This window comes from Vigna umbellata, chromosome 3, assembly GCF_029865625.1.
Source record: "Vigna umbellata cultivar VRB3 chromosome 3, Vumbellata_1.0, whole genome shotgun sequence".
NCBI lineage: Eukaryota > Viridiplantae > Streptophyta > Magnoliopsida > Fabales > Fabaceae > Vigna > Vigna umbellata.
Genome location: NC_142167.1, coordinates 19,909,093 through 19,935,209, shown reverse-complemented (window position 1 = coordinate 19,935,209; position 26,117 = coordinate 19,909,093). Strand labels below are relative to the sequence as shown.

At 33.2% G+C, this 26,117-nt stretch overlaps 4 protein-coding genes and 1 non-coding gene across 5 annotated transcripts; 3 read left to right on the top strand and 2 right to left on the bottom strand.

Annotated features, from left to right (window-relative positions):
* The first annotated feature begins 19 nt into the window (after nt 1-19).
* Nucleotides 20-1,308, top strand: LOC124820145 (uncharacterized). The gene is made up of 5 exons (XM_047291790.2): nt 20-118; nt 202-304; nt 411-520; nt 631-752; nt 860-1,308. Exons 2-5 carry the CDS (start codon nt 202-204, stop codon nt 1,167-1,169), a joined length of 645 nt encoding a protein of 214 aa, XP_047147746.2. The 5' UTR covers nt 20-118; the 3' UTR covers nt 1,170-1,308.
* Nucleotides 1,309-2,003: 695 nt separating this feature from the next.
* On the bottom strand, nt 2,004-4,986 carry LOC148201831 (uncharacterized). Its single transcript, XM_088108531.1, has one exon. The coding sequence runs from the start codon at nt 4,670-4,672 to the stop codon at nt 2,396-2,398; it is 2,277 nt and encodes a 758-aa protein (XP_087964657.1). The 5' UTR covers nt 4,673-4,986; the 3' UTR covers nt 2,004-2,395.
* Nucleotides 4,987-9,250: 4,264 nt separating this feature from the next.
* On the bottom strand, nt 9,251-17,342 carry LOC148201830 (cytochrome C oxidase subunit). The gene is made up of 7 exons (XM_088109281.1): nt 16,805-17,342; nt 12,340-12,677; nt 12,068-12,220; nt 11,192-11,284; nt 10,858-10,916; nt 9,798-9,891; nt 9,251-9,606 (listed from the first exon to the last, which is right to left on the bottom strand). Exons 1-7 carry the CDS (start codon nt 17,205-17,207, stop codon nt 9,388-9,390), a joined length of 1,359 nt encoding a protein of 452 aa, XP_087965407.1. The 5' UTR covers nt 17,208-17,342; the 3' UTR covers nt 9,251-9,387.
* Nucleotides 17,343-22,173: 4,831 nt separating this feature from the next.
* On the top strand, nt 22,174-25,051 carry LOC124825313 (basic transcription factor 3-like). The gene is made up of 6 exons (XM_047297900.2): nt 22,174-22,323; nt 23,444-23,511; nt 23,795-23,943; nt 24,033-24,089; nt 24,616-24,654; nt 24,737-25,051. The coding sequence occupies exons 2-6, from the start codon at nt 23,444-23,446 to the stop codon at nt 24,904-24,906; spliced, it is 483 nt and encodes a 160-aa protein (XP_047153856.1). The 5' UTR covers nt 22,174-22,323; the 3' UTR covers nt 24,907-25,051.
* LOC124825314 (small nucleolar RNA Z159/U59) lies at nt 22,792-22,876 on the top strand. Its single transcript, XR_007027775.1, has one exon. It is a non-coding gene; the product is annotated as a small nucleolar RNA Z159/U59 (small nucleolar RNA).
* Nucleotides 25,052-26,117: the final 1,066 nt, after the last annotated feature.

Here is a 26,117-nt window from a genome sequence, read left to right as displayed (position 1 = left end):
ATAAAAAAAACATCCTCCCTCAAATCCAGCATTGTTCTTCTTTCACAGAGCAGCGAGCAAACGGTGAAAACGTTATTCGTCGTTTCTCTTCGACCTTCATTTCACGTTGACGCCTATTGTTGAGTATTTGTTCTTATTGTCTGTTTAGCTTTTTCTTTGTTTTATTGATGTAATTTCTCTTAAAGTCTGTGTGCACTGCAGATGGAGGGTCGGTTTGCTGAAGAATTTTATGCCGAAAGTTTAGAACTGTCCAAATTAGAACTCACATCCACCAGTGCTGTTGATGATAAAGATAAGTTAAACGGTAAGATGTAGTGTGAGTGATTTGATTTGGAATGAATGCATCTATCGTTGTTGTTTTTCAGTCTCTTGCTTTAGTTAAGGCTTTTAATTTCTCACTATGGTTTTAGATCGTGGTGGTGATGATGATTTGAGTTTCTGGGATGATTCTGATGACAAGTTGGATAGTTCGTTGGATTTGGACAGGGAGTGGCAGAGGAGGCATGACCAATTCCATACGGTGTTTGTTTTGGCATTGTGGAATTACTTTTTCTTAGTTTTGTTTCCAATTCTACACTTGTATATTGTGATTATCTAACTATGCATTTTCAATCCTCCATCGTATTTTAGATTGGGTATCGAGATGGTCTTATAGCTGGGAAGGAAGCTTCTGCTCAAGAGGGGTTCAATATTGGTTTTAAGCAATCGGTTCTTGATGGTTACAGTTGGGGTGTTGTAAGAGGTGTTACCAGGTACTCTCAGAGGGAATACATGCAGTTTATTTTACTTTTAGCACTGTGACTGTTTCACTAATTGTATTTTAAAATTAATTATTTTTGGCGACTTGCTTCTTGTGAAGTGCTTTTTCTCATCTTCCACTCCAATTAAAAGAGAGGTTGATTCCAACACAAGAAAAGAGGAACGAATTCCAAGGGCTGTATGAATCTGTGCATTCTTTGTCAACACCAGATGCCCTTGGATTGTTTGGTGAAGAAATCAAAGCACAAGAAGCTTTGGAACATAGTGAAGGCTCAGAAGCTAGCCATCACACAGTAGGTTTGCAAGAGCATCCTTCCCATGGCTCTCAACTGAGAAATTATCGTGGACAACTTGAATCTCTGATTAGTGATTTTCCGGCCATTGATATTCATTTACCTGAACCAAAATAAATGGTGATCTCTCTATCTTATGTAATATGCTTCATCGAATGATAAGAGCTTCTTGTGGGACATATTTTCCGACTTTATGATTGTAAAAACATATCACTTTGTAATTGTTTAGTTTTATTAAAAGTTTGCTTTATTTTTATTTTTTGTAAGTGTGCAGTTTTACCTTTTTCTTAGTTATAGGTGTTACCAATTGATGTTCTCTAACTTAATCAAATAGATAATGTTATTCGTGTCTACTTTTTGCTTGATAAAACACAGTTGAAGCCAACAAAAAAGTTGAAATGGTGTTGTATTTGGTTTTCTGAATCATAGTTAATTAAACATCATCCTTATGACATAAATTATTATGACTACGTTTATATATCGTCACAAAGCAGTTTAACTTAAGTTTCCCTTATATACCTTTATTTGTTTATAATTCTAGTATATAACTTGAGCAACAAATGACTGTTTTTTCCTTCACATCAGAACGTCATGTTCGCTGCAGTTTATACTTTTCAGGTGCACGCAAGTTCATCAGAACGTCATCTTGAGTTAACATACAAGAAAAGGTTATTTTTTAATTTGATCTCGAAAAATACAAGTTTACTGCAGTTAATAGTTTTCAGGTGCACACAAGTACAAACTTCCAACCACAATTTGAATTATAAAACCTCAGCGACTAACTAAGAATTATTATATTTTTTTTTTCATTTTTCACCAGCCATAGATTCTTCTATTGGTAACTAAACCTCAACAGTTGATTGATTGGAATTATTAACTGAACACATTCATTCACAAGTTGTACTTCTATAATTCCTTAGTATGAAATGAGTAAAATAAAAAACAAAACCATACAAAACACGTACTGATAGAAATAAAATGAACTAACAAATCTCGAGGGTGATTTGCATGTATCATACATAAAAGTAATAGTGCACCAAACCCAACTTAAGAAAAGCAAATACCAAAGTACGCAGAACAAATTCATATGGCAAATCCACGTCCATTTCTTGTGTTTCAGTATTCATGTAAAAGCCACAAAACCCTGCCGGTTGAATTTTCTCCAAGCTTGAGAAAGCAGATGTGCATAGAAAGTTACTCATTGAAATGGGTACTTGCAGATTTATCCTGGTCGTGGAGATTGGCTTTTTCCTGGTGTCTTTGATTTCTGTGCAAGATAGCACTTGATGTAAGGAGTCAGAGAAGACTCTCAGTGTTTACCTTTGTAGCATGCATTGCATACATCAACTACACGCTTGAATAGGTCTTGCATGAGCAAAGGGTGAATCACTTCTTATATGAGCTTCGCATTTGGGCATTGCCATTACTTCTTCAAAAGCTTCAACTAGTAATGACACTTTCCTTTTCCCTGCTGGAGCAAGTTTTGTGACAGCTTGTCTCAGTGCAAAATCAAGCATCCATTCCTTTGCATCTTTTCTTTCCTCTATCATTTGGTGCTTCAGATCAACTTTCTCTGGTTCTACCTCAGAAACTAAGGGCAGAAAATTTGGCTTTCGTGGGTTGATCTTTCTCAATTCTTCTTCCTCTTCCACAGGTCTCTTCCTCTTAGTTCCCCATTGCCAATTCTTGCTTGTGTGCTGTTCTTCACCACCTGTGCTCTTCAACTTACCACCTTTAACTTTATTTTCCTCTGATAATTTTTTCTCCTCAATAATAATGGTGGTGCTTTCTTCAGGCACTTTAGACATGTGAATTATGTGCTCCTGGTTAAATTCATCATCATCTTCATTTTCTAGGCTTTCATCTTTGTCTTCATAGCTCTCATCAGTCTTGCAACTTTCACTACTGCTGTGGCCTTCACTATTTTCAACTATCTCTTCATCAAGTAACATTGAGACACAACTAACCTCATAATCCAAACGTTTCTCATTTACTCTGTTGTTATCTTTTTCATTAGCTAGATTCTGAAATACTTCCTCGCTCAAAGTAGATTCGTCATACTTAGAATCTATATCTTTGGATGGATAATATTTTTCTTGAATGAGAAGCTCGATGCTTTCACTTGTGTCTTGCAGAACAAAATTAGTACAATGAGGTTGTGCTTGAAAACAGATTGACCTCTCTTCTTTGGCTTCTTGGAGTCTGACATCTTCAACCATAATGTCTGCATTATTGCTGTTAAAGATGTCATCTAACCACATTTCAGATATATCATGCGAACTCTCGGATAGCGACTCGAGTTTTGAGTTGATCTCCTCCACTGAGCAGATGGAAGAATCGGTAGTGTCTTCATAGCTGAATTCACGGAAATGTTGTTCCTCCCAGCATGGAGAATAGGACTCATCCAACTCAATATCCTCCATGTGTTCACCGTTGCTGTACCTTTCTGTACAGGTTTCTTCATGAATACAGCTAGTTGGATGGTTTTCTTCTGCATCTTCAACATCTTCTCCTAGATGAAAGATCCCTTTGTTATCTACTTCAGTTGCAGCAGCAGTGAAGTAGTTTCTGAAATCCCCTTCAAAATTCATCTGAGACTTTAGGAGATCATGAGTCATACCTGGAGTAACTTGCTTGACACCATCCTCTTCTGCTGCAATGCCATTCTCATCCTTTGCAAAATTGATATCTTGTTGCTTTTCAATCTCTTTGACGGTGTTGAATTTTCTCATTTCTTCATCTCCTTCCCATTCCTTGGCATAGATTTGAAAAATGAAATTCATACCAATTTCTTGTGCCAAGGGAGAGATTGTTGGATTACCTGTAGCAGCTTCATCATATGCTGTTTTTTCATGAAAGAAAATCTGCTCAATATCAGAGTTTTCTTTTGTATCACAGCGGGTCACCTTCCATCTTTGAGGGATCACAACTTCCAGCTTCGTATCCTTCTTCCGAGTCTCCAAAAGATGCCTCCTTTCTGACATGAAGCTCTTCAATGGAGGCAAAGGAGCATGGCCATGGCCATTAAGAGAACAGTATGTATAGGGGCAAACCTTCATGACTGAAACTCCCTCAGACTCAGTTCCTCCAGGGTGAAGCGTGAGGTACTCGGGGAAGTTATACTCTTTCAAAGTTGAAGAGCAGGTAGCTCTCTCTGGTGCATTCACGTCTTCGAACAGAACTGCCGATGTGAGATTTTTCGAACAAGCTTTGCAAGGCTTTAAACTATTACTCTTTGTTAATGTTCTCATTGAATTCAAACTACTCGATCTAGACAAAGTTTTTACAGGTTCTTTGCAAGAAACGAAAGTAGCTTTTGAATTTCTCATACCCTTTTGTGGTAGACTCTTACCATCTGAACTAGATTGAGTATGTCGATGACTAAGCGAGAAAAGCTCTTTCTTTGCTTCTGAACTGCTGGTGGGCTTCATGTAATTGGGTGCCTTTCTCGGTTGAGATAAGCTCCTTAACGAAGACGATGAATGAGAAAACTCAAAATCAAAAAGATGAAAGGACCTTGACTTCATCATTTTCTTCATCACATCAGTTTTTCTGGTTTTGCCATCTTGGTGCTGAGAGGAAGATGGCTTCGAGTTTCCAAAAACTATTCTTTGAACCATATTCAAAAGAAAACCACATACATAATAACAAGAGATTTTGAAGCAAAATCAGTCTTCCATTTCTGTGGTGGAATTCAAGCACAAGAAAAAAATATCCTCTTGTGCTTTTGTTTTCCACAAAAAGGAAGTTCACATTGCAAAAGAAAAGAAGGAACTATACCCAAAAGAAGCAAGAAAGATTCCTCCTTCTTGAACATCTTCTTGATTATTCTCAGTTGTTGGTAAGGTAATGGAATTTGAACAAGGCTGATACAAGTATTCCATGGTGATGCGTACTGACACTTTGTGCTTGAGCATTATTAGTACTTTGTAACACCACAACTCTCCATTTGCTAGTGACTTCTTTCGTATATTTAAAGCATAAAATCGTTGTTGATTTGATTCCTTAACTCATTCTCCTTATATTACAATGAATAGAGACTTCAATTTGAATTATGTATTGGTGTTTAATATGTTTAATGTGTATATGTGAATCATGTATTAGTGTTTTGGAAAATGTTTTTTCAACAATTTTTTTTTTTATAACTTTTTTACAATTGGTAATATAGTATGATATTCGTTCATTTCAAATATACAAACTAATAATAATAACATACAATTTATTGTAAAAAAAAAGAGTTGTTAAAAAAAAGTTATTAATCTATCATAATCATAGTGTTTTATAAATATATACTTGAAATATTTAATTTATAAAACAAAAGTATTTTTATGATAATTAAATTTATAATTTTTTATTTTGGTAAGAATAACAATCATATTTTTTTTAAAATATATTAATATTTTAATATACATATATAATATTTTATATAATATTATTTTCAAAATAAACTTATTAACGTAGACATACATTCATCATAGATATTATCTTATCTTTCATTTGGATAAAGAAAACCTTGAAGGCCTTTTCTAGGCGACAGGCGAAGACAACACAAATTTTTCTACTTTGCATTGCTTTTTTGTTCAGTGGCAATTAAGTTCTATTAAAGCTGCCTTTTGCTTCACGAAATCGCCTCAACGGTTTTTTGCTTTCAATCAATTGCATGTTAATGGTGTTACATAAACAGATTTCAAGAAAAAAAATATTTTAACACATTATTTTTTCATAAATTCATTATTTATATTATAAATAGTTAGATGACTAAAGATAAGACCAGATTATAATTTATAAGTGGAATGCAAACTTTATTGTACAAACCGACATAAATTTAATAAAAGAAATATTGAATCATCCATTATCGGGTCATCGAACCATCCATTAATTCTATATGTTTATACCTCAGCATGAAAGAGGTGTGTTGAAAGTTTCACATCGACTAGAGATAAGACCAAATTATTATATTAAAATATTGTCAAAAAAATATATATTAATATATCATTTTGAATTATCTACTTAGTTATAAAAATGGTAGTAGGTATTTTATCGAATATGAATAACTCTTTTCAGTTTTCATTGAGAGAAGTCTTCAGTTCGTACAGTGTGGGGTTAGTTTTCTGTTGAGGAGTTCGAAGTAGCTAAATTTGCTACATAGAAATAACTACATCAACGGAAAAACAGATGTTCATAAATTCTACAAGTTGTGGAGAACGCGGCACCTTCAATTTTTAAACACAAAATTTGCATAAAAAATACGAAATTCCTTTCTAATAGAATAAAAAATTGTATGTACTATATAACCTGTATTAACCAATCACATATGCTACACATAAATTTGATAACTGCTCTAATTATTCAAAATTGTAAGTTTAAGTTTCAATTCATTCTCATAATTATAAATAGTTTCAATATTTACATAAGTTAAATTCGTGTCAGTGACGGATGTTCACTAAATATTATAAAAGAGTGTGAAAATTGATTTATAAATATACTAATAAATGGGTTCAACAAAATATAATCTGTCATTGCTTATTAATATTTTTTTTTTCGATGAATCCCTCAAAATATTGACTTAGTGTAAAAGGGAAAATATAATTCACTGGGGTGCTATCTTTATAAGAAAAAGAAAATTATTTGATGTATAAATAAAATAAAAAAAAATAGTCTTTTAATCTTAAATTTGAATTATGGCTCTGCCAAAACCCGTTTTCTTCAATTTCAGTATACCCACTTTCTTCTCACATTATTTTGGATCTTCTTGTGTTTAAATGAACGGTGCAACTCACATCACATGCAATGTCAGAAGTTGATAATGAATGAATATACATTTTCTAATAATTCAACGATTAATAAATGGTATTCTTCATGATTATTAATCACAATGATTCAAATTTTGGAAGTTTGTATAGTTGTTTGTTTGGATTTGGATTTTCTTTTGATGTCAAAGATATCTGTAAATATGGGTTAGAATTTGGATTTTCTTCTAAGTTTCATTTTTCTACTGTGTCTTTAAAATACATTGAAGATATGATTTTGAAATTTTAAAATATATTAAGAAAAGTTCATTAAAACGGATTTTCTGTGAGCCTAAATGGGCCATGGGTCCATCTCAAACCAACGTCTCAGCTCCTTCAAATAATGGTTAATGATAATTATGGGATGGCCCACAAAAAAATAATAAATAAAAAGTTAAAACTTAAAATCAAATGGTAAGTGTTTTGGATATAGAAATTGAAATCAACGGTTTATCGTCGTATAATAATCTAAATCTAAATGTTTGTAATGTTGCAGTTGTCTCAAAGATTATTTGCAAAAGCACTTTGATCTCATGTTATTATTATATATTAAATGTCATTATTTACCTTAAATTTGTATTTATAAATTTTAAAATAAATTTTAGATAAATGATGTCTAATTAAGACTTAATCGATAATAATCATATTTATAATATGATTCACCGTTAAGGTTATGCAAAAAATAATATCAGTAAACAAAAATATATAATAAATGTATCTTTATATTGATTTTGAGGTAACCAAACACCACCAACAAATGCTCTCTTAAGCAATCGATAATGATGATAAATTAAAAACGTAGTTTCTAAAATAAGGTGAAAGAAGATGTTTCTGGGTAGAATCCAAAGGACAATGATACTTTGACAACATTTTAATACTGTTTACATGTTATTCTGTGATTGGTCCAAAATTATTCCACAATCCATAATAATAATCATAAACACCAATATAGATCAATCACACCAATGACACGTAGACAATATTAAAATATTGTTAAAAGAATATTATCAAAGTATCATTATCTAATTTCAAAATCGTGTAAATCAGTGTTGAAAAGAGGGTGACCAAAGGTCTAACATGAATACAAATTTCTAGATAATAGACTTTATTTATTGAATATTTAATGCTTATATTTAATTATAATTATCAGTAAGCAAAGAAGTTCATTTTAAAAGTTGAGTCAATTGTGACAGGGAAAGATAATCCTTAATTTCTTATACTTTTTCAACCTTTCATTTATTTGATTTAAAGATCAGTTCAACTGATTTTTTAAAAAATCTGTTTCACTTTAATGCTAATATTTACATTACCTGTTTCATTTGTATTTGTACTAAATGTGTTAATATTTACATAACACTTAGACTGATAATGCCTTTTTTTTTAATTCTGATGCATAAAAAAACACTAAAACCATATTAATTTAATAACTAGCAACTAATATGTGTAAGTAGAAAAAGTTTAACTTATAATGATTTTAAGAAATAGATGTCAATGTGTATACTGCTTTTTTTTTACGGTGTAAGAACCTATTTAGCTACTTGCTTTTCTTCTTATGCCACAAGCATCATTTAGACTTGTTTATCATATCAAATTATTTATTTCTTATTTAATTGAATTATTTTTTTTGTTTAAATTTACTTTTAATTAACATTTAAACCATCAATTAACTTCGTAAGTAATCATGAAATGCACAAGATATTAGCTAAATATTATTTTAATATTCATTGGCGGTATGCTTATTGATTTCCAGCTTTAATTTTTTAATTTAGTAATAATTTATAATGTTTTATTTATAAAGCATAAAACATTATAATTAACAGTCTTATTATTAGTAAAGAACATTTTAAGCAACAAAAAAGTAGAAGAATTTTCTTAGCCATTTAGTGCAGAAAAAAAAAAGGTTAACCAAATAATATACGAAACGTTATAAAAGAACTAAAAATAGAAACGCATTCGTAATATTTACATACCAGAATTTTATGTTAAAAAAGTACTCTTTATTTTTGTACTCTTTCCTTGAAGAATTTGTGAACAGTAACATTTAATTACAGAGTCAGCACACAAAAATACTTACAACTTTATCATTTCAAAAATTAGTACCTATTAATCATGGATATTAGTTCTAAAAAACTGAAAATTGCATCCTGAAATATGACAGCTTCTGTATAACCTAACATGAACGGAAAAAAAGAATTAATATTATTACAATTATAATTGCTCTAGCCAAAAGATAAAAATTCAATAAGTTGTGATATACGTTTTCTTATCTCTTAAAGTTTCTTTATACTCATCATTCTTCTCCAATATTCTGGATTTCTTTAGATTTTTATTATCCTCAAAAATTCTTTCTTCTGTAATAATCCTCAAAATTCCCTATTTACAATAGTAGAGGTTAATTTTGCACCAAAATTGAATGAAGCAGTCCAAATTGGAAGAATTTTCTTCTGTTCAAAGGATTTGATCATTGACATGTATGTAATAATAATATGAAGAAAAACAAAAAGGGACACGTATACAAACTGAAAACAAAAAAAAAAGAGAATTATTTATATTCCTTTCTTAAGAGCAACTAATAATACAATAAAAATAGGAGAAAGAAGAAAAAGAATATACGGCACAACCTGATTCATTGCACTTTCTTGAACCAGGTCATCTTCTTGAGGGTAATTAGACTTTTTCTCTACAAATGCATCAAAATAATTCTGGTAGCCTGTGTTCTTTAAATAAAACGGAGAACTTGCTGACACCTTCATCATTTCCATAGCCTGACAGAGTTTGTAAATGCAAAAGATAAAAAGAAATAATAAAATGTGTGCTTTCTTTTCCATGATGTGCGTAGAAAACATCATAGATTGATGTTTTAGACATTAGATAAAGTACAGTTCTTTTAAATTCAGGTTGAACTGTTATGTAGAGTATCATTTTGCTGAAAAGCAAACATCACACCAGAAATTACCTGAAAGCTGTACATGAACTGTCTTGCTTTCTTGCTTACTTTAGGATTTGGGTGAGATAGAAGCTTCTCGTACATACTTCTAGCCTCATTGGACCTGTCAATCATCAAAATATGTTGGAAATCTTGAAAAAGGAAAAATCGGGTCAGTTAAAAATGAACATAACCACTTTCTAGTATTCAGGCTGTAATTGTTCCTACACAAAGTCCCACTAAGATTAATGGGCATGGCAATAAAAATATAGAACTTATTTTAAAGAAAAACAAGGTCTAAATAAATATTAGCTGGGTTTCGTATGCTGCAGTGGAAACTTACAAGGATTTCATTATTGCAACTTCACCTTTGGAACAGTTAAATAGTTAAAGCGACCATATCTAAATGAGGTAGCTCATTGATGAAAGTTCTATTTCACTATGAACTAGATCTTATCTTTCCCTTTGCACCAGGCAACAAAATTAACAATGGATCCCTGATTGTGACTGCGGCTAATGTTTCACCACTTCAATGGCAAAGATCCATTTTTCCAGAAAGAACTTCAACAGTCTGAGCCATCTCATCCAGGAGAACCAACGCTTCAATTAGAGTTTACTTTTAGAACCATTTTCTCTATTCCCAACATTATGAATTCTGGGGAGGGGGTAGGGGAGGTCCTACGTCATCATTTTGCATCAAAAGCCTAAAATTATACAGTAGGATTGGGTGATGATGACATGATCAAGAAATGAAAATAAACATCTATTGAGGGCTCAAATTTGTGAATTGACCCGGATAAGGATAACAATATTGCAGACTACAAGGCAATATATAATAAACCAATTTGACACACAACATATGACACCTTTTTCAGAGCCGTTTAATTTGTTCATCCTTTTAAGCTAAACTTACAGGAACAAACAAAGTGCATGATTTTGAATAAGAAACAGTCATCAACACGAACACAACACAAGTTGAAGTTACAACCTTGCACATGCATATTCAATACTAGGATGTCATCAATTCTAAGTAGAACACAGTTTGGCAGTTCCCATTAGAAGTTTGGGTATGTGAAGTTTCTGAACATACCTGCTGAGGGAGTCTTGACAAATCGACCACTGCAAAGCAGCTAACCCATGGAGTTCACTCTGCAAAGACATGATTAATCTCATACATTCCTCCAAATTTTTTTCCTTAGTTTCCCTGCTAGAGTATATGTTAAAGTTCAAAAAATAGATGTGATGCTATGCTCAATAAAATGTAAAAGTACAAAAGAAAAGAGCATCTTCCTATGGTCCCTATTTCACCTTCACCAAGCATGAATTTAGCTGGTTTTCAGAGGGGTGATATTAGCCTTTTACGGAAAAGATAAATATGTTTTTTTTTTCATATCTGACAAGTATTTTTATATTAAAACATTTACCTCGAAGGTTAATTTATCCATGACCTTCTCATAGTAGGGCAATGCTTCGTTCAGCTTTCCCTCATTCATTAACAAGTCGCCGTCCTTCAATGTCTATAAATATCACATACAATATAGAAAGTATGTAAGCTGGGATTATCAAGCAAAAGATAATCAACTAAAGAAGAGGCAATAACACATTAAATTGCAAAGATAACCATCTAAATAAAAAAGCATTGAGAATTTAAGATATCTTAGCTAAAGGATCAAAAAAGTTTGTGCATGCTAATTTTCATTCTCATCACATAATTCTGTCCAACCCCTTTCTTCAATCGTTCAATCAAATACTGAACTTAAGGCTTCATTGCCATAACCAGTGAAGATAGAGTTTACTAACCAGGAGGAAAATTGCGGTTACATTGCAAACCCAAGAGACTATTATTAACATGTCCGTCAATATAAAGGTTAAGCTTAAACCATTTCATTCCAAATTTCCATTTTGATGTTGCTCGATTAATTTGTTTGATATGAGCAGGCAAAAAAAAATTTTTTTGCTTAAAATCATCAGTTTTGAAATTACTTATTATATTTTCTTGTAAACATAATTGCTTTAAGATGAAAACAGTTAGAAGGCTCTAAATTTACTTTATTACCACTGAATGCATTTTGAACATGTAAGTTGAAGGTCAATCTATTATATTCTATCAAACAAAGTTATGTCCATGATTTGAATAAGCCAATAAACCAGAGCATCTTGATTTGTATTTTCTTTATACTGGTCATAGCAATCAATTGTTAATGATGATAATGAACAGTCAGTACAAATATTACAAAAAGAAAATCTTAAACGAAGGAAATCATTAGAGCAATAATTGGGATACCGCTATATATGTGTACCTCCTCACACTCAGATTTTAGCTTTGGATCAATATTCAATCCCATTTTCTTTTTGTAGGCAGCAAGTAGTTGCTTTGTGCGTGCTTCTTTAGCAGCCTTTTCTTCTTCAGTCTCTAGAACATCTCCTGGACGTATAACTCTCCCACCACCAAACTGAAAGTGACCGAAAGGAAAGTGTAAAAAGTGGGGGTAAATGATAAAGGGGAATCAAAAACAAGGGACAAAATTGGTTTCATTAGGCAGGAGCATTTGACAAACGCTAAATACCATACTGTTTTTGATATATTGGCAGGTCTAGGAAAGACACCCCAGGTAGAAACTTTTGGCTTGTAAAGTTCAGCCTCGTCTTCATTAGCTTGTTCAGGTTCTGGAGCCATTGCATCACCAAACTTGCTTGTGTCTCCAACAATAAGCTCCACCTCAGGCAAGTCATCATCAAAGAAAGGGTCCGCAATAGGAACCAACCCAGGTGGCAATCCCCTTGTCGTCTTCTTATCAGCAAAGTCAAGCCCCACAAAATCCATTTTTGAAACTGAAAGTTCTCCCTTCTTGCCAACCTTGTCGTCCATAACATTTCCCCCTGAACTTCTCTCACTCCCTCCCAAGGATCCTAAAATCGAATCCAAGCACCCATTTTAGCACCACATGCATATCGAAGGACAGATACATACCTTGTCGCTAAAAATTACCAATGAAAAATCAATGGAAGTCCTGGTAAGATGGAAGATATCATCTAATATCTATCACACAAGTGCCCTCTGCTTTGTTTCTAAAGGATCAGTTTCTCTATGTACTTATAAAGAAAAATAAATAAAACTAATTAAACTTTTTTCTCAGTTAAAATTAAATTAGTTTGTAGATGAAAAACCTTCCATAGCAGCAATAAGTATACAAGTTTATTTAACGAGAGTATTCAGTTGGGATTAAAGAAAGGGAAATGATACTTTAACAACAGGTTTTGACAACATTTTGACACGGGACAGGTGTCAAAATGTTACAGGTCCAGGTGGAAAATTGGATTGAAAATTTTAAATGACGTGGAAAGGGAGTGCAGAAGGGGTTTGAAGTTTGGCGGTTTCAATTTCACTTTTTAGAGTTTGAAATTGGGACCTTCGTAGAGAGAGAAGAGAAGCTTGAGAGAGAGAGTCGAACCCTAGATAGAGAGTTCCGACGGAGAGCCGCTGGAGTGCCGCCGGAGTTCCGACGTTCAGTCGGCTTACGGACAACATTGAACATTGCCGTATTTCTTCCACCCAGCCAGTTCCAATTCAGGGTCGCCGCAGCTCCGGCGTTCGCAGACGAAACGAGACGGCATCGTCTTCCCTCCGACCCAGCCAACTAAGGGCGCATTTTGAGTCTCGATTCCTCCCACCCGCTTCCTTCCTTGTGCCGGAGTGCCGCCGGAGCATCGCCGGAGTGTCGATTGTGGAAGGAATCGTGAACGGTAGATAGAGTCCCTCTTCCTCCGACCTAGGCAGACATTGTGGCTTTTTGAGGTAGTAGCGTGTTCCCACTTGGTTCATTCCCTTGACCGGCGCGGTGTCCTGTCCGCCGGAGTTCCGGCTGTGGAACTATTGTCCGAACCCGTGACCGACGGAGTGTCGAGCGTGACAATCCTTTGTGCGTAGGTGTGTTTTATTTGATTTGTAATTTTTTAGGCCCGATTTTGGTAACGTTATTTTGATGGTTGTGGTTGATATATTGTCTATGGTTGTTTTGTGTTGGTGTAGTATGATGGATGAACTTGGTGAACAAAGTAAAGGTCGAGATACAACGAAGAAGGTATGTAGGATTGTATTTGATTTGCATACATTTATTGTTTGACTGTATTTAAATAGTAAGCATGACTTCGTATGCAGTTAGTGTTCAGACACTACTGCAAAACCAAGATGATAGGTCTTTTGAACGAACGGTTGACTTCTGAGCAGAAGGGTTACATTGAGAAGACTGTTTTTAATTGGTTGTTATACTTGCCAGGTTGTATTAAGATAGGTAGGAATTTGTTATCTAAGTTATGTGGTCAATGGGTAGATAACATGAGTGGGTTTTATTTTGGTGACAAAGTTATTAAGTTTACTGAATTTGATGTGTGTCTGTCGTTAAGGTTGCCTATTGTTGGTGAAGTGATAGATTTAAATAAAGTTGGACACCGTAGTGTTTGTAGGGAGTACTTCCCTGAGGGGAAAGTAGATGTGAGCATGGTATATGACTTTTTGTTAGAGGAACATGAAAAGTTTCCAATAGAACATTTTTGCAGCTTGTATATATTGGTAGGGATATCAGATATCTTGCTTCCCAATCGAAGTGGAGTAGTATTTCCAATTCTTTTTGACCTTGTTTGGGAGTTGGGGTGTGTGGGTAAGTACAATTGGGGCAGTTTAGTTTTTCAATACTTTGTTGAAAGTGTGTGTAGTGCTTCAACAACAATGAAGGATGAAACCAGCAAAATGAAAGATTCCCTACTCTCTTGGGAGCAAGCACCAAAATATATGGTGATATGAAAATTATTATTACCCACATACTCGAATCTTATGTGGGAATCGTTCAACCTTTGAGGGTATATGAAAATGGCTTTTGCTGGTTTCATCCTTCATTGTTGTTGAAGCACTACACACACTTTCAACAAAGTACTGAAAAACTAAACTGCCCCAATTGTACTTACCCACACACCCCAACTCCTAAACAAGGTCAAAAAGAATTGGAAACTCCACTTCGATTGGGAAGCAAGAACTGTGATATCCCTACCAATATATACAAGCTGCAAAAATGTTCTATTGGAAAATTTTCATGTTCCTCTAACAAAAAGTCATATACCATGCTCACATCTACTTTCCCCTCAGGGAAGTACTCCCTACAAACACTACGATGTCCAACTTTATTTAAATCTATCACTTCACCAACAATAGGCAACCCTAACGACAGACACACATCAAATTCAGTAAACTTAATAACTTTGTCACCAAAATAAAACTCACTCATGTTATCTACCCATTGACCACATAACTTAGATAACAAATTCCTACCTATCTTAATACAACCTGGCAAGTATAACAACCAACCAAAAACAGTCTTCTCAATGTAACCTTTTGCTCAGAAGTCAACGGTTCGTTCAAAAGACCTATCATCTTGGTTGTGCAGTAGTGTCTGAACACTAACTGCATACGAAGTCATGCTTACTATTTAAATACAGTCAAACAATAAATGTATGCAAATCAAATACAATCCTACATACCTTCTTCGTTGTATCTCGACCTTTACTTTGTTCACCAAGTTCATCCATCACACTACACCAACACAAAACAACATAGACAATATATCAACCACAACCATCAAAATAACGTTACCAAAATCGGGCCTAAAAAATTATAAATCGAATAAAACACACCTACGCACAAAGGATTGCCACGCTCGACACTCCGTCGGTCACGGGTTCGGACAATAGTTCCACACCCGGAACTCCGACAGACAAGGCACTGCGTCGGTCAAGGGAAGGAACCAAGTGGGAACACGCTACTACCTCAAAAAACCACAATGTCTGCCTAGGTCGGAGGAAGAGGAACTCTATCTACCGTTCACGATTCCTTCCGTTCATGCGACACTCCGGCGACGGCGATGCTCCGGTGGCACTCCAGTGGCCACCGCAAGGGTCCGGCACAGGAAAGGAAGCGAGGGGGAGGAATTGAGACTCAAAACGCGCCCTTAGTTGGCTGGGTCAGAGGGAAGACGATGCCGTCTTCGTTTCGTCTGCCAACGCCGGAGCTGCGGCGACCCTGAATCGGAACTGGCTGGGTGGAAGAAGACGAACTCCAGCGGCACTCGTGGCTGGTCGGAGGAAGACGGACTCTCACTCTAGGGTTCCCGCTCTCTCTCAAGCTTCTCTTCTCTCTCTACCAATGTCCCAAATTCAAAATGTGAAAACTGGAAATGGAGCCTCAAAATTTCAAACCTCTTCTGCGAACTCTCTTTCCACATCATTAAAAATTCTCAAATCATTTTCCTCGTGGACCGCTAGCATCAAATTCTGTTGTTAAAGTATAATTTCCCTAACATTTTATCATCCTTACATTTTAGTCTGAACAATAAGTTGATAGTCATGATTTTTTCTTATCCAATAATTTTATGCATGAAGATTCATCTTCCTAATTTAATAGAAAATTCACAATAGTAACAATGACAATAAAATAGTAAAAATGATTATTATTACAACGTTTTATTCTATAAATTCTTAGTAATTTTTGTCATACTTATTTACTTAAACCTTACAAAATATCTATTTTAGACTTTTTATTTTATAACATTTTCATAAATGTGTATAGAGACTTGAAAAATAAATATAAAAAGAATTACAGTAACTTTTAAACGAATACTCACATGTGAATATCATTTCAATGTTTAAAAGTATTGATTGAATACTACAAGCCTATTATTTTATTAAAAGAATTAAAAAATAAATAAATCGGAATAGAATCCTCCCTCATAATTTTTTAAAAAGAAAACCCAATTCATTTCATCTTCTAATTTTCTTCTTCCACAAGTTTATTCAAACAAAGTTTGAGTTCAGACATTTTCGTTAAAAAACATCGGAGGAGACAAGCATCGCATAATCACATAGAATTATAATAATTGTTAAGAACATCGGAGATGAGCATGGCTTAATCACTGAGAATTATATTAATATTACATTAATCGAACACGTGAATGAATTTATGAGCAACAACAAGCACTAATTAGTATTACCTTGTGTTTGTGTTGTTTCGCTATCAGCAACACCTTTGTTCTGCTTGTACTTTTTGGCCTTCTCCATTGCAATCTTCACGGAATCCGGTAAATCCTTTTGGCCCTCACCACCGACGTTTACCTTTTCGACGGAATTGTCATCGTCAGCCCCTTGCGTAGTTCCCAACCCAGAGTTCGATACGTTGGACTTTTTATAAGCTTGGGCCTTGCTGAACGCAAGCTTCACGGGATCCAAGGGGCCCGTTGGGGCTTCCTGTGAGGGTTCAGAAGATTCGGTATTGTCGGGACCCAAGGCCCAACACAGCTGCTTGGCGGGCTTAAGAGAAGCTGAAGGCGGGCCTGCGAGTTTTGTTGGAGGTGCGACGCGTAACGAAGAAAACCATGGAGGCTGTAAACAAGCCATGCGTGATGTGAGTGAGAGGAAGCGAAAGATCAGCACCAACAAGTATGTGTCGCAGTGTTTGCAAAGCAGAGCAACCGAGCCATCTGGTTTCTGGTTCCTATTCTGTTGTTTGTTAGATAAGGCAAACAAAGCAAACCAGCAATTTTTCTACCCTTTTTATTCGATTTTATCAATTCCTCGTTCTCTTGAAATTATTTTTCACAAAAAAAAAGTAATATAAAAGAAATTACACAACTAAAATATATTTTAATTCCATTTTATTTTTAATACTGAATTTTGTAATATAAAAGAAATATCGTTTACGTATTTACATGACAACATGATATTGAAATAATTATTTTTTCGATTACGAAGAATTTAGTTGATTTTAAGTAAGTCAGTTATTTAGTTAATAATTCTTATAATAGAATTAGTAGTGAGAGTTACTTAATTATCTTTTTCCTCTAACCTATTTAATTACAATTATTTTCATTAACTATTCGTTAATAATTGTTATTATTCAGAATAATTATCCATTAATAACTTTTTCAAACAGATTATTTTCTTGCTAGATAATTGACCTTCCCATTTTTAATTGACTAAATGGTACAAGTAATAAAAAAGTAATTACACAACAAAATATATTTTTAATTCTATTTTATTTCTAATACTCAATTTTGTAATATAAAAGAAATATTGTTTACATATTTACATACAACTTGATATTATTTGTCTTTTGATTATGAAGAATTTAGTTCATTTTAGGTTAAACTCATTTCGAGGTCCCTATTTTCTTGGAGTTATCATAGTTATATCTTCGTCTTTTAAGTTTTGTCAATTAAGTCCTTAATATGAAAAAATTGAATCAATTGGTCTCTACCGTTAAATCAACTTAGCGGAGTTAAGTTTTTGCTTACCTGTCAGGGTGACGTGGATAATTTTGGAGACGTGGTGTGCAGATACCCTTATACGTGGCTTTCTATTAACAAAACCCTTGAACATGGCATTTTCTAAACGAAACATTTAAAAAATTCGGGTTTTTTTGAAAGATTTTAAAATTATGATTAATTGAAATTTGAATTGAGAAGATAAACTCTAAAGCTTCAAATTGGCACGACGTCAACCATCGAAGCATCTTCGTTCTGCGTTAATCATCAAGCCCAGATTCACCTGCAAACAGAAACCAACCCATAATTGTGCCTCCACAACAACAAAAATCACCATCTTCATCATGAACCAAAAGACGCGAAGCTCCTCGCATGACCGTCATCTCCTTTGCACAACCTGCATTAGAAATCGGGACCAGAGAAAAGAAAATTCGCACAACAGCCCAAGAACCCCAAATCAAACCCTGTGAAGAATCCTAAGCGCAAATTTCATCTACCCCTCTTCTCCATCTCGCGCCACTCAAACCTTCATCCGACAACCATGGCAACCAATCAAACCAGAATCGCGTCACCCAGGAAACCATCAACACCAGTCCAATTCACTGAAGTCATGGCAGAACGCGAGCGGCCGCCGCAAAAGCAAGAGAGCATTCTCCCCTTGCCAATTCTCTTCCCAATTTTAAACCCAATTTTGAAGACTCGTTGTTCTTCGCAATTCCACAATTTAATGCACAACAAGAACTTAATCTCTAGGGGCACCAAAGTTCCACCAGGTTTCTGACTAAATCCAAACACTTTAACCAGTTGCTTGCCTGCCTACCACATCGTTTGAACCAGCAACAAAAATGCACACAAAACGACATTAACACTGATCTGAAGATTTTAAAAAAATCATGTAATGATCATCCGAATACAGTAACGTCGAAAGCTCAACTCAAGGAACAATGAAAACAGAACAATCGATGACTACAATGGAGTTTGAAAAGAGGTAGTAGAAGAGGAGACATATATTCGTGACACAAGAAATCTGAAATCAAAGCCCAGAGTTTTTCAGATGAAACTATGCAATCTGAACAGAGTACTTATGAATGCAATCTTCCCAGGGACTCTTGGGTGAGGGATTCACGTGTCTGAGAGCTTCCCACACCGCACTGTTACACTTGAATCCACTCCCGGACACAATCTGCCACACTTTGTTCCCCTTGCACCGTTTCACCAACGTCGGCAGACCTCACGCTCTTCTCTCCGGAAGCCCTAATCTCTACCGCGCTGATAGCAGCTGCGTCGTTTTGGTCCACCACTTTATTCCCCGTCGTCATGGCCGCCGCTTCCAAAGCTTCTCCGATGGTTATGGGGTCGCCAACTATGGCGTCAGAACCGCTATGCCCAATTTTAAACCCAATTAAAATTTAAATGAACCTTAATTTTAGAATCTTTCAAAAAAACCCCAAATTTTAAAATGTTTCATTTAGAAAATGCCACGTGATTAATAAAAATCACGTATAACGTTCTCTGCAAGCCATGTTTGAAATAATATCCACTCCACCCTCACACGTCATAAAAAATTTAACGGGATTAACTTGATTTAACGGCAGAGACTCAATTAAGTCAATTTTTCAATAAAAAGGATCAAATTGACAAAAATGAAAAGACAAGAATGTAATTGGGACAATCCCACAAAAATAAGGACCTCCGAATGGGTTTAACCTTCATTTTAAGAAAAATCTCTTCTACTAATCTTCTTAGTATTTGCAACCTTAAACTTTTATTCTTTGACTTTACCTTTTTTCCACCAACTAAAACCATATTTGCAAAACCCTTGACAATTTTTTCAATTCCTGCTCAACCAATCTCAATTTGAGTAAAGTTTAAATGTGCAAGGGAAAACTCCATGAACAACTAACACCACAACATTTTGTCCCATCCTCACCAACTCCTTTAAGTAACTTGTTTCATTGAAGGAAACTCAAAATTTGATTTAAGCATTTTGTCGAGCACGTGAAATGCATCATGAATGCAATCCAAATTAAGAAAGTTAGGAATATAAACTTTAAGGGTGAGACACTCCATTGTTGTCATTATCCTTGATATTTGCTTAAAACTAAGCAAACACACATACGTATTACAAGTACGATTAATGGAGACACAAAATACTTAGATATTATTTAAGGATTATTCCAAACAATTTTTATATTTATTTTTTCTTGACTTTTATTAGTATCTTGTTTCAAATACGCAAACTAAATATAATAACATAAAATAGTCATTTAGTCACCTAACTTACGATATAAAATAACTTATAAAACACTATATTAGACCACATAACTTACGATATAAAATAATTTACACTATATTAGTATATTAGACTAGGTACAACAAAAAAATTACATCAGTGAGATCTAATATAAATATTTGTTTTACGTCGGTCACTAATAAGTTCAATATAATTTTTATTTTAATTTTCACTTATAGATTTTTTCTCTTCATTTTTCTTTGCATAAAAACAAATTGAAAATGTTTTCTAGTGACAAAAATAGTGTTGGTTTGGAATTTATTTTTAATCAAATATTTTTATTTCGTGATGGATTTCTCATGGAACAACCTTCTTTTCAATTTATTTTGTCATTGATATTTGTTTGTTAAACTTTTCATTTTTTTTATTACATTGATTGTTTTTTAAAAATTAAATCATATTTTTTTATGAATGTCCTTTATTCTGTATCGTGTTTGTCAATGGAATATAATATTTTAGTTATAAAAAATGTGCCTTTTGAACTTTAATGATATTTAAAGAATTCAAAATACATTGAGTAAATAATACAATTTTATACGGACTAATCAAGTAATTTAATTATTAAGTATCTATTATTTTTATTTTGTTATTAATTATTATCCCATGCCATTATTGTTGTATACTTTACGTGAAAAATAAATATAATATAATTAAATTTGAAATCTTTCATAAATTTTGTTAGTTCAAATTATTTTATTTTTTACTTAAAAAATTAATTATATGAAAGTATTTAAAATCTAAAATTGTTATATTTTTAAATTAAGTCTTCATTATTTTATTTTATTTTCAAGTAAAGTGACATAATTGTTTGATTATTCACATGCTCGAATAACAAGTCACCTAAATCTTTTTTTTTTTTATAAAAAATAATGTCATATCAATTTTTGAAATTAAATACTGAAACGTAAATTAAACCAACCACGTATAGTAAATAAAGTCATTTGACAAGGATGCTTAAGGTTTTAAAGGTTAATTTTTCCTATTGTTTGAGTTTGTAGTGTTGTATTTGAAACTATGATATTTAAGAGAAGTCGATGACAAAACATTAATTAAAAAATACAATTTATTTAAATATTCAATGCAATAAATGTTTTAATAAGAATTTAAATAAAAATACTTAAATTTATAATCACATCAACCTAATTGATGACAAAATCAAATGGTACTAAATATTGTGATAATTAACACACATTTTTCTTATTTTATATATGCTATATTTTTTAATATTATAAATCTAATACTAATACATATATTTTTATTTTTAGTTTATATTTCTTGTTGCTATGTAATGTTTTCTTTGACTTGTTTGTAAAATGTTTTGTTTGATAACATGTTTAATGTCACACACATACAAATATATATATATATATATATATATATATATATATATATATATATATATATATATATTATATATATCATGTCCAATAAATATGTTTGTTTTCCTTAAGAAATTTAAAGTTTTATTTTTATTTTATTTTAATTCTTTTACTTTTAAAATATTTTAATTCATCATACATACAAGGTATTTTTAAGGCATTTTAATTCATTATATATGTTGTTGAAGGCCTTTTAATTGTATTCTTACATGTATTTTTCTAATTCATTTATTGTCATGCGTTCTTATTTGAAATTTTTTGTAATATTATTTTTTTTATCATATTATTTATAAATTTTAATTTAATCAACATTTATAATAGCTACAGAATAGTTTGCAGCTCGTTTCACACTCATATTTGGAAATGGGCTTTCATTATTGGGTCTAAACATTGACTGTGGCCAACCCAACACCATAGAGTTTTTATTTTTAATATAAAAATGAAAAAAAAAAGTTTAGGGTTTTTGCAGGCTTGCTCGTTGATATAAAAGGTAGTCCTTATCTCCTCTTATTGTTTAGGTTTTCTTAGCGAGTGTTACCCTTTGCTCTCAGTACTGAGCTTAATCCAACTTCACAAAGGTACCGCTTTTATTGCTCTACTATTCTATCACCAATTTCATCTTTCTTTCGCTGTGCCATGTCAAGTTTTGCGTTAATTATTGGGTTAATCGGTTTCTAAGCGGTTTTGTTTTGTCCTTCCTGTACTGTTTTGATGATGTCATGATTGCGGGTTCTATCTGATTTCATTTATCTGAATTTGGTCATTTTATTGGGATTTGTATAACATTTATCTCCTCTTTAACATGTGGGATTTTGGAAATAAAGGATTTTAAGTTGCAATGATTTCTTGCATCATTTGGTTTTAGGGCTTGTAGGATTTCGAATCACAATTTTTGTTTTTCAATTTCGAACTGGTTTTTGGTAGATAGTATATCGAAGATTGTTTTAGTGGATAGGTTGTGTGAAGCTGTGACATGGAATCAATTGAGGGTTATAATGTGTAGGGCAAGATGATTTTAGTGAAGATTGTTAATTGTATTTTACATTTCCTCCGAGGATGAACAAAATGAACTTTCGTTCTTCTGAGTTGTTTCCAATGCGGAAAATTACTGGAGACCTGAACTGAGGAGGCTGTGTGAAATGTTCTTATGTATTTTGTATGTTATTTTATTCTTCTTCTTTTTTTTCGGGTTGCATGTTGTTTTTTTCAATTCTCAATGTTCTTTATCGTAACGCTTTATTTAACGTAGGAGTATCACCTTGATACGATATGAGCTTGTATTTAGATGAATTCACATTGTGTCCAAGTTTAGGAGTTTTGTCTTGTTTTGATGAGCAGCACGGCATCGTCAAAAACCATTTATTTAGTTTCAGTATTGAACATATCTACTTTAGATCTGTTCTGAATTTGGGTGTGCATTTAATTATTTGTCGGGTGCTAAGTAAAGTCCATATAAAATTACTTCTGCTGTGCTGTTAGCATTTGATTCATGCATGATTCAATTATACAATGTAGCCTGATTATACTTTTGCATGTTGCATGTCACTGCATTTTAAATTGAATCTACAACCAAGTTTGTAAATCGGTCTTTTGTCTTGTTTTTTGTCTTAAATTTCCTCACCATTCATTTTTGGATCTTTCTATGTTCCTAGTTGACTAGGATGAAATTTATTTTTTTCCTTCTTTGTCTTTACCCAGATGAATCGGGAAAAGTTGATGAAGATGGCTGGTTCGGTTAGAACTGGAGGGAAGGGTACCGTGAGAAGGTATTTCCATACATTTAACTTGTTTTTTTCATTTCGATTAAAGCTAGTTTTCTTAGTGTACTGACAATTTTGGATTTTGACATGTTTACCTTATCATCTGTGATTGGATTTGACATTATCTTGTACAGACATTCTTTTTTTAGCTTTCTCCTCGCTCCCCCTTTTCACTATGCACTTATTTGAGGGATTATTATCAATTTGTTGGCTTTTTCTTTTTTCGGAAATAAACACTGTGCATCATATATTAGGTTGAATTTTCAAATGATGTTTTCTCTTTTTTCAGAAAGAAGAAGGCCGTCCACAAGACCACAACCACAGATGACAAAAGGCTTCAGAGCACTCTGAAGAGAATAGGGGTGAATGCCATTCCTGCAATTGAGGAGGTCAATATCTTTAAGGATGATGTAGTTATCCAGTTTCTAAATCCCAAAGGTAGTGTCAGTTCAAAATACTTATAAATTTTAATATAATAGGCTATATGTTTTGCTTCAATCATATTAAGTTGGATTTTTTTCTTACAGTTCAAGCATCTATTGCTGCAAACACTTGGGTTGTCAGTGGTTCTCCACAAACAAAGAGTAAGCAACTATTTCTGTTCTCTTTATTGTCGTATGCCCTCTTTTCCACGAGTATTCTCAATTTATTTGTAAATGTTGCAAAATAATATTAAATTAAAAAAAAAAGTGGCTGTGTCAAATCTTCATGTTTTTCTAATTAGGCATTAATGCATTAAGGGCACAAGCAACTATGGTTAAATTGGAAATGAAATATCCGGGGATTGTTCTATAAGTTGGACTATGCCAACACTTCGCTTTGTCCAATTTCTTGATTACTAGATAGACGTGTATTTGGTTCAGTTTATTTCAGACAGATATTTGCTTGTTTTTCTCATTAGGCTTTAATGCATTAAGAACACAAGTGCCTCTGTTTAGATTGACATTGAAATATCCGGCAATTGTTATAAGTTGGACTATACCAACGCATTGCTTCCTCTAATTTCTAGAGTACTAGACAGCCGTGTATTTGCTTATTTTTATCAACATTTTTGAAAAACAAGCAATTAGTAATTAATGAAATTTGACATGAAACTTTTTTCCTTTACAGAGTTGCAGGATATACTCCCCAGCATTATCCACCAATTAGGTATGTTTTCTGAATTTGTTTGTAAGTTGTCTAATGGTGTTTCTCGTGCCTCAATCTAATATTTTTGATTATTAAAATGCAGGACCAGATAACCTAGAAAATCTTAAGAAGCTTGCGGAGCAGTTTCAGAAGCAGGCTCCCGAAGGAGCTGCTGGCTCAGCAGAAGCTCAAGAGGAGAATGACGACGACGTCCCAGAGCTTGTTGCAGGACAGGATTTTGAGACAGCTGCCGAGGAGACCAAGGCATCTTAGACTGTTATTGTTATTGTGCCCATCGTTATATATTCTGTGTTTTTAATTTTTTTTTCTTGATTTACCATTAAGTATTTCAGGTGTTCAGTTCTCCTGTCATATACTTTAAACACTTAAAACCCTCTATTAAATCTGCTTTCCTCCATCTAACTAGGTATACCTGACATGTCATCTTGCATTATTCACTGTTTGATAGTTAGTCTCTAGTATTCAAATCCTCCCTGTTTTGTCTCACTCTTGGCTTTGATATAAAGTTAGTTTTGATGGATTATTTTCGAAAATTTAGATGGAACAAGTATATTGCGCTTTTCTATTCATATCGTGCACATCATAATTCACATTTAGGATTTAATTATGTTATGATTGATGTACTCCAAACAGAAACAGTCCATGCCCACTAACTCCTTGTTGAATCAGGTACTCAGTCTTCACGAACGTGGTTGTAATGGTCTCTTGTAGAATGAAAATTGTTGTCTAAATTTGTCTTAACTGAACATTGGTTTAGAATTCGAAGTGATCCCAACTGTAATTTGCTGTATGAACTGTTTCTGTAAAATGGTTCAGACGAATTATTTATATACAGTGGTTTGATTTGGCTTCTTGAAAAACACTTGAACTGGATCAATTAAAAAGCTCTAATAAAAATATCATTAAATAGTTTGTTCTTCAAATAAAAGCGAAAAAAAATACCGTGTATGTAACTAAATTTTCTACTATTTTCTTTGACATCAATTGGTGGTTAACCATAGATAAATTGTGTATTTATACGTGGCCCAACAAGTAGTAAGTTAAATTTTAATGTTTATATTATTTTTTATTGTGTATTTTTTTAAAAAAATGCCTATACTGTTATAAAATTTTAATTTTAGAAGTTACGTTCTTTTTAGGGGATGAAAAGATAATTTTTCCTTACTTTTCCATTACTATTGTTTAACATAATTTATTTTATTTTCTTTTTAATATTTGTGACTACTCTTTCGTGGTGGGTGTCGCGTGTATTAGTTGGGGAATTAGGGTTAAGTTAGTAGAAAAGAATTCTCCTTTTACGGACTATTTATTTTTGTGGTGATTGTGAGATTGCGATAGTGAAAGTAGTGTATAATTTTATAATAGAATTTACTTAATTCATAAAATTATTAGATGAAAAGGATGGAGAATAAATAAGTGGTATCGCATTCACATTTGCAATCGTAAGAGTTTATTTAATACTT

Bases quoted from the DNA above. Each gene is read 5' to 3' on its own strand.
- LOC124820145 (XM_047291790.2), top strand. From the start codon at position 202: ATGGAGGGTCGGTTTGCTGAAGAATTTTATGCCGAAAGTTTAGAACTG. The intron at 305-410 runs GTAAGATGTAGT...CTATGGTTTTAG, and splicing joins TGATAAAGATAAGTTAAACG to ATCGTGGTGGTGATGATGAT. The intron at 753-859 runs GTACTCTCAGAG...CTTCTTGTGAAG, and splicing joins GTTGTAAGAGGTGTTACCAG to TGCTTTTTCTCATCTTCCAC.
- LOC148201831 (XM_088108531.1), bottom strand. From the start codon at position 4,672: ATGGTTCAAAGAATAGTTTTTGGAAACTCGAAGCCATCTTCCTCTCAG.
- LOC148201830 (XM_088109281.1), bottom strand. From the start codon at position 17,207: ATGGCTTGTTTACAGCCTCCATGGTTTTCTTCGTTACGCGTCGCACCT. The intron at 10,917-11,191 runs GTAAATGTTTTA...ATGTCTTTGCAG, and splicing joins TGGATAAATTAACCTTCGAG to AGTGAACTCCATGGGTTAGC. The intron at 9,892-10,857 runs GTATGTTCAGAA...GATGATTGACAG, and splicing joins TGTCAAGACTCCCTCAGCAG to GTCCAATGAGGCTAGAAGTA.
- LOC124825313 (XM_047297900.2), top strand. From the start codon at position 23,444: ATGAATCGGGAAAAGTTGATGAAGATGGCTGGTTCGGTTAGAACTGGA. The intron at 24,090-24,615 runs GTAAGCAACTAT...TTTCCTTTACAG, and splicing joins TGGTTCTCCACAAACAAAGA to AGTTGCAGGATATACTCCCC. The intron at 24,655-24,736 runs GTATGTTTTCTG...ATTAAAATGCAG, and splicing joins CAGCATTATCCACCAATTAG to GACCAGATAACCTAGAAAAT.